General features: G+C 49.2%; 2 protein-coding genes across 3 annotated transcripts; one reads left to right on the top strand and one right to left on the bottom strand.

Annotated features, from left to right (window-relative positions):
• Positions 1-490: 490 nt before the first annotated feature.
• fam78ba (family with sequence similarity 78 member Ba) lies at positions 491-1992 on the bottom strand (the record flags this gene model as incomplete). The annotated part of the gene is made up of 3 exons (XM_083665930.1): positions 491-733; positions 1045-1324; positions 1658-1992. 3 exons carry the CDS (start codon positions 1990-1992, stop codon positions 491-493), a joined length of 858 nt encoding a protein of 285 aa, XP_083522056.1.
• Positions 1993-2910: 918 nt separating this feature from the next.
• cmpk (cytidylate kinase) lies at positions 2911-6394 on the top strand. 2 transcript variants are annotated; one of them, XM_083665957.1, is made up of 7 exons: positions 2920-2961; positions 3068-3155; positions 3873-4019; positions 4390-4542; positions 4726-4802; positions 4980-5076; positions 5341-6394. In XM_083665957.1, exons 2-7 carry the CDS (start codon positions 3078-3080, stop codon positions 5380-5382), a joined length of 594 nt encoding a protein of 197 aa, XP_083522083.1. In that variant the 5' UTR covers positions 2920-2961; positions 3068-3077; the 3' UTR covers positions 5383-6394. The 2 variants fall into 2 exon arrangements, with proteins under 2 accessions (XP_083522082.1, XP_083522083.1); XM_083665956.1 differs by having other exon boundaries at positions 2911-3155.
• Positions 6395-11903: the final 5509 nt, after the last annotated feature.

Raw genomic sequence — 11903 nt, 5'->3', positions numbered from 1 at the left:
TGTTGTATGAGCTTTAAAGGCCATATGTCCAAAATTGGCACTGAGGAGGTTTTTCCAGCTTGCAGGATATCATGGCCAATGTATATTCCATTAAATGTCCTTATGTATCAACTTATAGAAAATGCTACTCTTATTCCACTCAAAGACGGTTTTCTCTCTCATGCAATAAGATCTACAGTAGGATGCAGGATGCAGTTCTGTGTGCAGTCCACTGGATCAATGGATCTATTATAGCACTGTCCCAGTCCAAAGGCAATTGAACTCTAGTTCAGCTCTGTCGCCGTCCAAAATAAGTCTGGCTTAATTAAACTCTGATCCAGTACTGCACCTGTCTTCAAAACATAGTCAATTTAACCCTGACTGTGAGTATGAGTGCAGCCGCCATCTTTGTATGGGAAATCCTAATTTCCCTCCTTTGTGGCAGGCCATGCTGCCTCATTACTACAAACAAATTACATCTTGTTCTCTCTGAAGGGACAGTCTTTTGATCTTATTTTGGCGGTATCACCACTAGGGGCGCCCCTCTCCTAGGCCTCCACATCAGCACTTGGGCATCGTTAGCGTTGGGCCTTCCCAGGGCGTTGGGGGGAATGGGCTCCTGGTAGTTGAGGATGTGGGGCTGCTCCTGGTGTGGGCGGCCCACCAGCGAGGCCCGAGAGCCCAGGGGCATGTCAGGATCCACGGTGATATCCACCCGCATCCGCCACCGCACGGTCTGCAGCACGATGCGCTCCTTAGATATAATGATAAAAAAATCTATTCATATAGCATATTTCATGCAATACATTACAGCACATAGAGCATTCACAGTTAGCATAGGTGCAATCTGAAGTTCCAATTAAGGAAAAAGTATTGGGTGTGGGAGTAATTGCGAGTGTACCTGAGAACTGAATACTGTGTACTGTGGCTTGAATTCGCTTTCATGTTGGTGTGTATTTTTGTTTGAATTAACCTCAATTGTTTGTCCCATGGCCACTGGGGACAAAAACATTAAGCCTACATAAGACAACAATAAATAGACCAAAACAGAAAGAATGTCTCTACCTTGGTGACAGAGTTCATGGCCACCAGCCAGGTGATAAAGCTCTGGTCGCGGGTGATGTGGGACAGCATGGGCGTGTTGCTGTTACTGATGGGCACAGCCCAGGTAACGCTGGGGTAGAAGTTGTCATTCATGCTGACCGTCAACCGCGATGGCTTGGAGGTGGGGCCCGTCAGAGTGACTGTCTCTGTGGTGTTGCCGTACCAGGGGTAGCTGACCCCGTCCGAATCGCTGATGGCCTTGACCCGGCCTTCACGGAGCTCCGGTAACTCCCAGCTGGACCTGGGGCAGTGGGCAGAATTGGCAGGAGGAATCTCTTAATACAAAATAAGACATCAAAACACAATATGATAGAACAAACTCACTATAGACACAGAGAGAGTGTGTGTGAGTGAGTGAGTGAGAAAGGGGGGGGGGGCAACAGGGCTAAACCAAGCTGTCCTGGTTACTCTACATCTACCAGTGTTGTAACAGTGTTGGAAAGGACCATTGAAAGGAAAATATAAGATCCAGATCCTATGGTTCCGGTCAGCCCTGTAGTGTGTAAAGCTCCATAGTATGGCACACTGAAATAACTGATGGGGGCAGACACTGACAACAACTCATAGAACTTACATGCCAATGTCACCATAAGTATTGTAGAACTCCATTTGTGTGCAAGCTTGGATCCAGCCCACCACCCATGTCTCATTGCGAGGCACCGGAGGCATCACGATCCCGGCGGAGGCCCTGAAGTACGGTGTCTTATAGCGCAACACAATGGGCGAGTTCTCCTCTATTACCGTTGGACACTGGTCAATGGAGGCTGATACCTCGTACACCACAATGTTCTCCCGTCTGATGCGCGGCTTGCAAGCGATGCTCTGAATACAGCCCATGGTGCTGGCAAGTAGCAGAGTAAGCAGAACCAGAGACGGAGGGACCAGATGATACCTGACCAGTATGCACATCAGTCCCTCTCGGATTCCACCCACTTTGAAAAGCAGATCAATCTTTTAATTGCCCATCGGTGCTGTTAACTGCTATAGAGACCAAAAAAGAGAGCCAGCATTTTGATTTCAGTGCCGCACTGCCCTTGGTGCTTGTCCCCAGAAACTGCGATTCGGCCTCTCCCGGGCCGCTTTCCCGCCGTGTGTCCGTCTCCCTTCCTCTTCGAGTCCACGCGTCCGGCTGCAGGTCGGTGCCCCTTGATCCTGATCCTCCGACTCTGCGTTGTCATGTCAGTGGCGACGCCGGGGCAGCAGGTGCGTCAGCGGGGGTGTTCGGGTGCCTTTGTTTGGATGGCTTGCATAGTCCCTAGAAGATAGTATTTGGTCACAATGGCAAGACGTTGTACAGGCCTATACCCTACAATGGCTAGCCTACTGAACCCCGGTTATATGCACAATAATGCACTGGTGCATGGCAGACTAGTCCCATATTCGAGCCCAAACTAGGGTAAACATTAAATGGTTTTTTTTCTTCGTGTGATGCCATTCTCGAAATCAATGAGGGATGCTTTCATCATGAATGGTGCATCATGAATGATGAGAGGAAGCAGCGAGACGCATAAACGTGCACATTAGGTGTGATACCCATCTGCTTAGTCATCCCTAAAACGTCTTGGTGACACGAACCATCCATATTTATCCATTCATCCGATTGAACGTTATCGCTTCAATTCCCTTGCATATGGTCGGGCATCATTTCCTCGAGGACGGTCGCTGTCCAGTTTGGCTAGGTCCTGATGATGTGAGGATAGACAGAGGCAACCACTGAGGGAGAGGCGTCACCCGACCCCTGCATTGAAAAAACAAGACATGTGGGCGTGATTTATATTCTAACACTCCCCACTGTATAGTCATTGGTTAGACTTGTCGACAGCGGATGTGGTGTTTCTTCGGTGGACTTCCCACTGACACGCATCAACTCCTCGTAGAGTCGGTTCGCATTTATAGTTTTGTGTTTGTTTTCTTCTGCTTTTTGGTTTATGATTTTCCGTTTATTCTGTACCTTATCTGAGAAGGTGCCGAACGTTGTTTACAGGGTCGCCTTGATGATGAAGCCGAAGGTTGTGTTTGTGTTGGGCGGGCCTGGTGCGGGGAAAGGGACTCAGTGCACCAGAATCGTAGAGGTAGGAGAGAAAAAAATGAACATTATTAAATATAGAGAATTTTGAATTTTTTATAGAGAATGAACATGTAGTATGAAAGGAGAATTGGCTGGTTGGTGCTCGTTTGCCTTGGTGTCTACCCACGAGTGACAAGCTGAATCTACCCATTTCCGCTTGTCCTCTAAAATGTAGCTAGCTAGCCGTAGTAGCCAAAGAATGGCCACCAATTTACCACTACTGCCGCCGGCTTGCTAACGTGTGTGTGTGTGTGTGTGTGTGTGTGTGTGTGTGTGTGTGTGTGTGTGTGTGTGTGTGTGTGTGTGTGTGTGTGTGTGTGTGTGTGTGTGTGTGTGTGTGTGTGTGTGTGTGTGTGTGTGTGTGTGTGTGTGTGTGTGTGAGAGAGAGAGAGAGAGAGAGAGTGTGGTGAATATTTACATATTTCTACTTGCTATAAGGTAGCAAAAGATGAGGGTAGGATTTGATGAACATCAGGTTTCTTGCTAGCTGTGTATTGCTTGGCCTGGGCTGGGTCTTATTTGTAGATCTAGTGCTTATAAGCTATGATGATCATTATTAGCTACTATTTTATGAAATTTCAGAAATGCCTCTTTGCTGACATTTAAATAGGGGGGAGAGCAACAGACCAAATTCTCCTTTGATCAATCATGGTGGTGGTAACTTCAAGCTTGGCCTCTGCACTGGACTAACGTTAACGTTAACCCTCTGTATTCCTCTCAGAACTACAGCTACACTCACCTGTCGGCAGGGGACCTGCTAAGAGCCGAACGGGGCCGAGAGGGGTCAGAGTTCGGACAGCTCATTGACAACTTCATCAAGGACGGCAAGATCGTCCCTGTAGAGATCACGATTAACTTACTTAGGAAGGTATGCTACTCCAGGTACTACCAGCTACAGAGTTTATGTAACCTTAAATTAGCAGTTGCAGCATAACTGTTATCTTGGGTATAGCGGAGTAGAGTAGTGATACAGTCGTTTTGGACTCCTCTGACAGTCCTAAGACTCACTTATCACTTCCCCTTTTCGTAAGGATGATGAGGTGATATGAGGATTAGTAGAATGAGTAAATCTTTTTTTTGCCCTTAAAGGGACAGTTCACCCCCAACTCAGTTGTATATGCATATAGCTGGATCTACACACGTGCTGTGTTATATGGACTCAACTTTGCAGAACATTTGTTAGAAAATATCTGACACACTTTGATTTGGAGATGAATAATCCCTTTAATCTTCATCAGGCTATGGAGGAGACCATGCAGATGGATGAGAAGAAGTTCCGCTTTCTCATCGACGGCTTTCCCCGCAATGAGGACAACCTCCAGGGATGGACCACTGTCATGGATGGAAAGGCGGACGTTAAGTTTGTGCTGTTCTTCGACTGTAGCAATCAGGTATTAGGACATGGGTGGCCGAGTCTTAAGAGCAAGGTGTGGGGATTTATAGGGAGCTTAGGGAGGGGCAGAATCTCTGTAGGGGACTTGTACTGTAAATGTCTTTGACAATTTAATATTTTAGATAATTGTCCTCCTCGGCTTGCCTCTCGTCCTGAGAGCTGTTGTATCTGTCACCTACAGGTTTGCATCGACAGATGTCTAGAAAGGGGGAAGAGCAGTGGGCGTTCTGACGACAACAGAGAGAGCCTGGAGAAAAGGTAACATCACATCCCTGCATCCACTGCAACACTAGGACTCATCATGAGCCTTGCTTTGGACAACATTGATTTGAAGGAGAGCATCAGCTTTACTTATGTTAGCCGCCATTTTGTGTCCCCTCTGAGCGCTCTGTTTTGGTCAACCCTATTAATGAGTCTCCTCTTCCCCTGCTGCAGGATCCAGACCTACCTGCAGTCGACACGGCCTATCATTGAGCAGTATGAGAAACAGGGCAAGGTCCATACGGTGGATGCCTCGCGCAATGTCGACGAGGTAAGCAAAGGAGCATTGACAATAAACTGCACTATTGCGGTCACTCCTGTTAAACACTTATTATTTCTCTCCCTATTTCTCATCTGTCAGTGTTCATTCCTTACACGCTTCAGTATTGTTTCTTTCCCTTTCTGTCTTTACTCTCTGTGCTGATTATTCTTCTGCAAAGGAATGCTATCTCACACTCATACACCTTTACCAACTGCATAAAAACAGAAACAAACTAAAAACTAATTTACTAAAGCATCTGTTTTTCTCTCCCAGGTGTTTGCCGATGTGAAGGCCATCCTGGACCAAGAGGGTTGAGCTCCGACCACTGCCAACAATTCTACCATTCGCAGTTAATTTATAGTTTAGTTATTTTTATCAACTGCAGCAACACTTAGTTTATATGTCCAGTCATATGACTTTTTACAATTATTGTTTATTTTTGTTTTCCTATTTGTTACTGCAGAGCTGCTCATCCAAGGGTGTGTGTGTATTCGTATGTGTATGAGAGCGGATTGAGTTAGTAAGATGCTCAGCTGAAAAACCTCTTATGTGATCCATTGTTACACCCTTAGAGGTAGCTCACTATGATAGTATCACGCTGACTGCCATATCTGTCTTGGTAGTAGGGGGCTTTGCATAGGAACAAGTAGTATTGCTCTTAGCTTGGTGAGGCACTTATTTGTATTGTCAAACAGAGACATGTAACGTACTGTATGTTAACAAAAGGCATTTCTTTTGTAAGACAGTTTCCATGTCATTGTTTGCTGTATCTCCTATGTGAAACATGTGTTTCACATACCAATAGGTTGTCTGTACTATAAAGATGGAAATGAAGGACAGAGGTGAGTGGTGAATCCATCTAGTTTTACACTGACATACTGTAAACAATGGCTCCCCCTATGTACAAATAAAACTTGTAAAACACCTGTCTCATGTTGTATGAAATATGAGAAGAGGCCCCATAAGGACCAGAGGGAAGCAGAGGCATGAGCAGACTATTCAAAGTGATATAAGCTAGTTTATACATGGGTCTTGATTACCCACAATTTTGCATTACAGTGAGGATGTGGTGTTCTCCAGACTTAATGATGTACTTCTTTCTTGTAGGGAGTTGGACATTTGAAATGTTGATACATGCCTTTGCTGTGCCATAAGGTTATTGAATATCAAGTATAATGGATACTACATCCTCCTGATCACTTGGCTCATGACTTGTTTTTGTTTGTTACATGTTATGTTACATGTTAAATCATTTGTGACAACAAAGGAAAAGGGATCAGTTGTGTCCTTTGGGAGGAAGAGTAAAACTCAAATCAATTACACACCCTTCTCCTGTCTTTGTGTTTTCTTTGGCAGGTGCACACATGAACCCACACAAAATGTCACAATATGTTTGGTGTAGTGCTGCACATGATCTTAGTTCATTAGTAACTAGCCTTGCATAGCCATACCTCCAAATCATGTTGTGTTCACGCCTCCTTTGGAGATCTCGAGTATTTTATATTAGCCGATTTGGCTTGGATTGAACTGGAAGGAGCGATGGAAGAATGTGCTCTCCGTTTCATTGGATGTTACATATCAAGAATGTGTGCATCACCTTTCCTGACAGGGTAGGACTATTTTGCGGAGTTGTTGCCTATGCTAACATGCAACATTGAAGAAAATGTAAGGAAACCTGAAGAAAAAACAATTCCGTTTTATTTTTTTTGAGAACTGCTCAAGCAAGGTATTTGATTGGTTTGACTCATCACGAGGCATCACTCATTTCAAACAGGTTTCTACCACTTTGTAGCTACTTTCTGCAAAGACTTTGCAAACTAGGAAAGCCTGGTCTCAACAAGGTTAATTACAGTAGTAACAAATATGTTACTATGCTGGAGTCATGTCTTATTAGTGGGCTTGCTTCAGCAAGTCTAACTATTGATCTTTCTCTAATCTTTCTTTAACTTATTGTTTTTCTTTAGAATTTTTCCCAACTTCCTTAGCTCTTTTCATAGTATATCCAGAGAACTGGCCTTTATGGCAGTGAATTTGCTGAGTAAAGTATGTCATTATTTGATTCTAGCGAATCACACGACTGTGAGGCATGGCTCCAAATGAGAAACTTAGGGGCCATGTTTATTAAAATTGTCCATACTACTACATACTATTTAGAGCGTACTCTAATAAAATGTATTCAGTAAGCAACACATTTAAATTTAGTACACCTCATTCATACTGAGAAATCGTCATCGGTAGCTCAACCATGTTATGTAGCACTATATTGGATCACTCCAATATGGTATCCTTCCGCGCGGCAGGATACGTTCCGAGTAGAATTTCAGAGAAGTCCCGTGTACCGGGTAGTGCTGCGGCTGCATCACCCCATAAATAGCAGTCCACAGCACTACTTCTTCCTCTTCCTTTTCTCGGCGTGTTCCGTAGAGGTGGATTCTGGAGCAGCGATTCGCTTGGTAAGAGCTCTGTGTGCAGAAGTATACTCGCAGCTATTCAATAGCTTGGAGGAGCTAGCTAGCTAGCCTCTCCATTGAGTGCTCTGCTGTCACTTCGCTCGATTTGGCCTGTGCCATCTCGTTCGAAGTTTGGCGATACACGGTTTGGTCAACCTGTATTGCGGCGCTGAGGGTTTGTCCTTAATTTTAGTTGTCTTGACTTGTCTGTCTGCCTGTCTACCGGAACCCTCCCGGTTAGCCTTCGGGCTCGGGGACCGCGCCTACCTCTAGCAAGATTGGGAAAACTGTGTATGGTTGGCTTCACGCCGCCTTGCAGATTTTTCCCCCGAGTTGAAGCAGGGTGACGCGAAGTACTTTGCGCGCTTCTTCTCACAGGGCAGTGCCATCTTGTTTTACCCTCGTGCGTTCCATGGTGAACGAGCTATGAGATCCCTCTAGCTCAACGAGCGGTGACCACATACGGGACCTCCAGTTACACACACAGTCCTGTTGACCACCACGTATAAAGCTGAGAGCTAATAAACGTTGGTGTGTGCTTCAGCACAGCCCCTCGTGTAAATTACACAGACTAGCAGGTGTGTTTACAATAGGCGCCACTAGAGGGTGCCGTTGTATTGGCTAACATTCACTGGGTGTGATATAGGTTCAGTATCCCTCATTCTCTGCTACAACAGGGGCTTGAGTGGGTTGTACTTTAGGCTACTGGTGACCAGTTACCACTGTACAGTTTTATATATATATATATATATATATATATATATATACTGTATATACACAGTATATATTGATACATATATATATAGTATATATATTTATATTATATATATATATATATTATATTATATATATAATCGATATATAGATACACTAAGGTTGAGAGCTATCTTGCCTGGTGCACTGTTATCATACACAGTGTCTTCTCCCCTCCACAGTAACCCAAGTATGGTTTTTCACTGTGTGGAGTGCAATGCGCGCATGCCCGCTGAGGACGCACACATTACCTGTATGCGCTGTCTTGGGCTGGACCACGCACGCTGGGCAGTGGAAGACCCCCTCAGCTGCGTGTCCTGCGAAGTGCTAGGAGAACGGCTGTGTATGGCTCGCCTACAGAGAATGAAGGCCTTAACCTCCCAGAGACCTGCGGATGACCGCCTCCCCCCCTGTGGTACGGTGCGTCGTCGGCAGAGTTCCCCTCCAGCCGCTTTGGGCGCCCCCCCTGCCAAGCGGCACACGGAGGAGGAATTGGACCGCCTCGAACGTAGGGAAGCTGACTTGCGCGAGGCAGTGAGCGCTTTGGAAGAGGAAGGCGACGACTCTCTCTCTCTTCACGCTCCAGACGACCTGGATGTTGGCGACAGTGCCTCGGTGCTGCTACAGCGCTACAAACGCGCTAGGTCCGCAGCACCATCAACCGCTGGATCTGTAGCGCCCTCAAACGCTGGCAGCGCTGCTTCAGAAGGACCACCGGTGGTTACAGAAGCGACGTGTGCTCTCCTGGCGAAGGTGGCTGTCTCCCTTGGCCTCAAGTGGGAGGAGCCAGCCTCTGACAAGCTGCTCATCCCCACCTGTCCCCAGTTCGCGGTGGCATTCCGTGAATACTGGACCAGGATGCAGGGGCGCTTCCGCCCCTCCAGGGATACCAGACCATGGACCCTCATTGCGGACCAAGAGCCCTTGGGGATCAACAGATATCCCACAATGGATGACATGGTGGCGGCTATGATCCTCCCTGATAAGGAAATCATCGGCAAGGTGCCGCAGCTTAAGCCAGGACCCGAGAGACTCAGTGACCAGCTCCTGAGTTCTACTTTCAGCGTCCTCTCCTCCATGGCCCGCCTTACGAACGCGGCCATGCTGCTCAGCTCCTACCTGGCCCGCCTAATCCCTACTCTCCCAGGAGGAAGCCAGGACCTTGTCGACGAGGCAATGGAAGTGTCCAGGTTGCTCGGTCTGCTGCAGACAGACTTGGCGCGAGCTAATGGCCAAGCCATGGCTTCAGTTGTGTCCTCGCGCCGCCACCTTTGGCTGTCTCAGTCCAAGCTGCCGCTGCCGGTCCAGAAGACCTTCATGGGGCTCCCCCTCACACCAGGTGCTACCTTTGGGCCGGGGGTTGATGCTATACTGCAGCAAACGGCGAAGCCGCGCAAAGACAGAGAGACTTTGCAGCAGTTCATGGCCACGTCGCGCCCCAGTACTGCTCCTCAGACGACCTGGCAGCCGAGGTACAGACTCCCGCCCGGGTCCCAGCAGCGCCTCTGGCCTCCTCCCCCGCCGCCAAGCCAGCCTCCAAGGCAGCGGAATGGTAACCAGGGGAATGTAAACCAGCAGCGCCGCCAGCGGCGCGGTGGCCCCCCTCCCGGACGCGGACGACCTGCGGCTAAGAAGGGTGGCCCCCAGCAGTCTTCCTGACATGTTGGCCACCGGCCTCGGCCGCTTCTCCCAGGCCCAAAGGGCAAACTGGGTGGAGCGAGTGGAGTCCCCTTGGGTGCTGAATACAGTCCTGAGGGGTTACAAACTCCAATTCCGTCGCCGGCCACCGCCCTACCGGGGCATTCGGATCACTACAGTGTCCAACCGTTCAAAGAAGGAGGCCCTCCGGTTGGAGATAGCCTCACTTCTCAGCAAGGGTGCTTTCAAGAGGCTAGAGCCATCAGAACGGCTCAGTGGATTCTACTCCACGTATTTCATTGTGCCAAAGAAGGATGGCGGCTACCGTCCTATCCTGGACCTGCGCGCCCTCAATTGTTGCTTGAAAGAGCTGAAGTTCAAAATGCTCTCGCCAGCACGCGTGTTACAGGCCATCTCCAAGGGTCTATGGTTCACCACGCTCGACTTGAAGGATGCATACTTCCATGTTCCCGTTCACCCAATTCACAGGAAGTACCTCCGGTTTGCCTTCGAGGGAGTGGCCTACGAGTTCCAGGTCCTCCCCTTTGGGCTCTCACTGGCGCCGCGTACCTTCACCAAGTGTATGGACGCAGTTCTGGCGCCTCTGTCGTCCCAGGGACTTCAAGTTCTGAACTACCTGGACGACTGGTTGGTTTGCGCCCCATCGAGAGAGCAAGTTACCAGGGACACCAGAATCCTGTTGAGCCACATCCAGGATCTGGATCTCACCTTGAACAGACGGAAAAGTCACCTGAACCCCTCTCAGGAGGTGACCTTTGTCGGGATCTCAATGGACTCGTCTCTTATGAGAGCATGCCTCCCTCAAGAGAGGGTCGCAAAAATCCTGTCCTTCCTCGACCGTTTCCAGCTTGGACGAACTGTATCCGTTTTGGAGTGCCAGCGACTGCTCGGCCTACTGACGGCGGCTTCGCTGTTGGTCCCGTTGGGCCTTCTCCGTCTCAGACCACTGCAACGGTGGTTCAATTCCCACAGACTGCATCCAAAGCTACACAAACACCGTCGCCTGGTGGTGACAAGGGAATGTTTGTTAGCATTGTCCTGATGGCGCTCCCGTTCCTTCCTGATGGATGGTACAAGGTTGGGCAGAGTGGTACACAGAGAACTAGTGTGCACCGATGCCTCGCTGACGGGCTGGGGTGCAGTGTTCAGGGGCATGGCGGCCAGCGGCCGCTGGAGCCCCCCGTGGACTGGTCTGCACATCAATGTATTGGAGCTCAGGGCGGTCTGCCTAGCCCTCCAGCAGTTTCTGCCCTATCTGAAAGGACAGCATGTCCTGGTCCGATCAGACAACACTACAGTCGTAGCATATGTCAATCACCAGGGGGGCTTGAGGTCCCGCCGCCTCCACGAGATGACTCGGGAACTCTTGCTATGGGCTCACACCCATCTCGCGTCTCTACGAGCGGCGCATATCCCGGGGATCCTGAACACGGCAGCGGACATGCTCTCGAGGGATGGGCCACGAGAGGGAGACTGGCGTCTGCACCCTCAGGTGGTACACCAGCTCTGGGACAGGTTCGGGAGAGCACAGGTGGACCTGTTTGCCTCTCAGAACAACACTCACTGCCCCAGCTGGTTCTCAATGTCGGACCCCCCGGGGCCTCTAGGTCTGGATGCCCTGCCTCACGATTGGCCGATGACGACGCTCTATGCGTTTCCTCCGTTTCCCCAGATCCCAGCGACGCTGGACAGGGTCGAGATGATGGGCCATCGGGTGCTCCCCGTATTGGCCGAGACGCCCCTGGTTCAGGCTGTTGCTGTCTCTCCTCTCGGGGACACCATGGAAGCTGCCACAGAGACTCGACTTGCTTTCACAAGCCCAGGGGGCCCTATGGCATCCGGACCCACATCGCCTCCAGTTGTGGGCTTGGCCTCTGAGAGGCGCAAGTGGTCAGACTTAGGCCTCCTGAATGACGTCATGCACACGTTGCAGAGTGCCAGGGCCCCCTCTACCAACGCGGCATATCAGACACG

Source organism: Argentina silus (assembly GCF_951799395.1).
Source record: "Argentina silus genome assembly, chromosome: 1".
Classification (NCBI taxonomy): Eukaryota; Metazoa; Chordata; class Actinopteri; order Argentiniformes; family Argentinidae; genus Argentina; species Argentina silus.
This window is presented reverse-complemented; position numbering and strand designations above follow the sequence as displayed.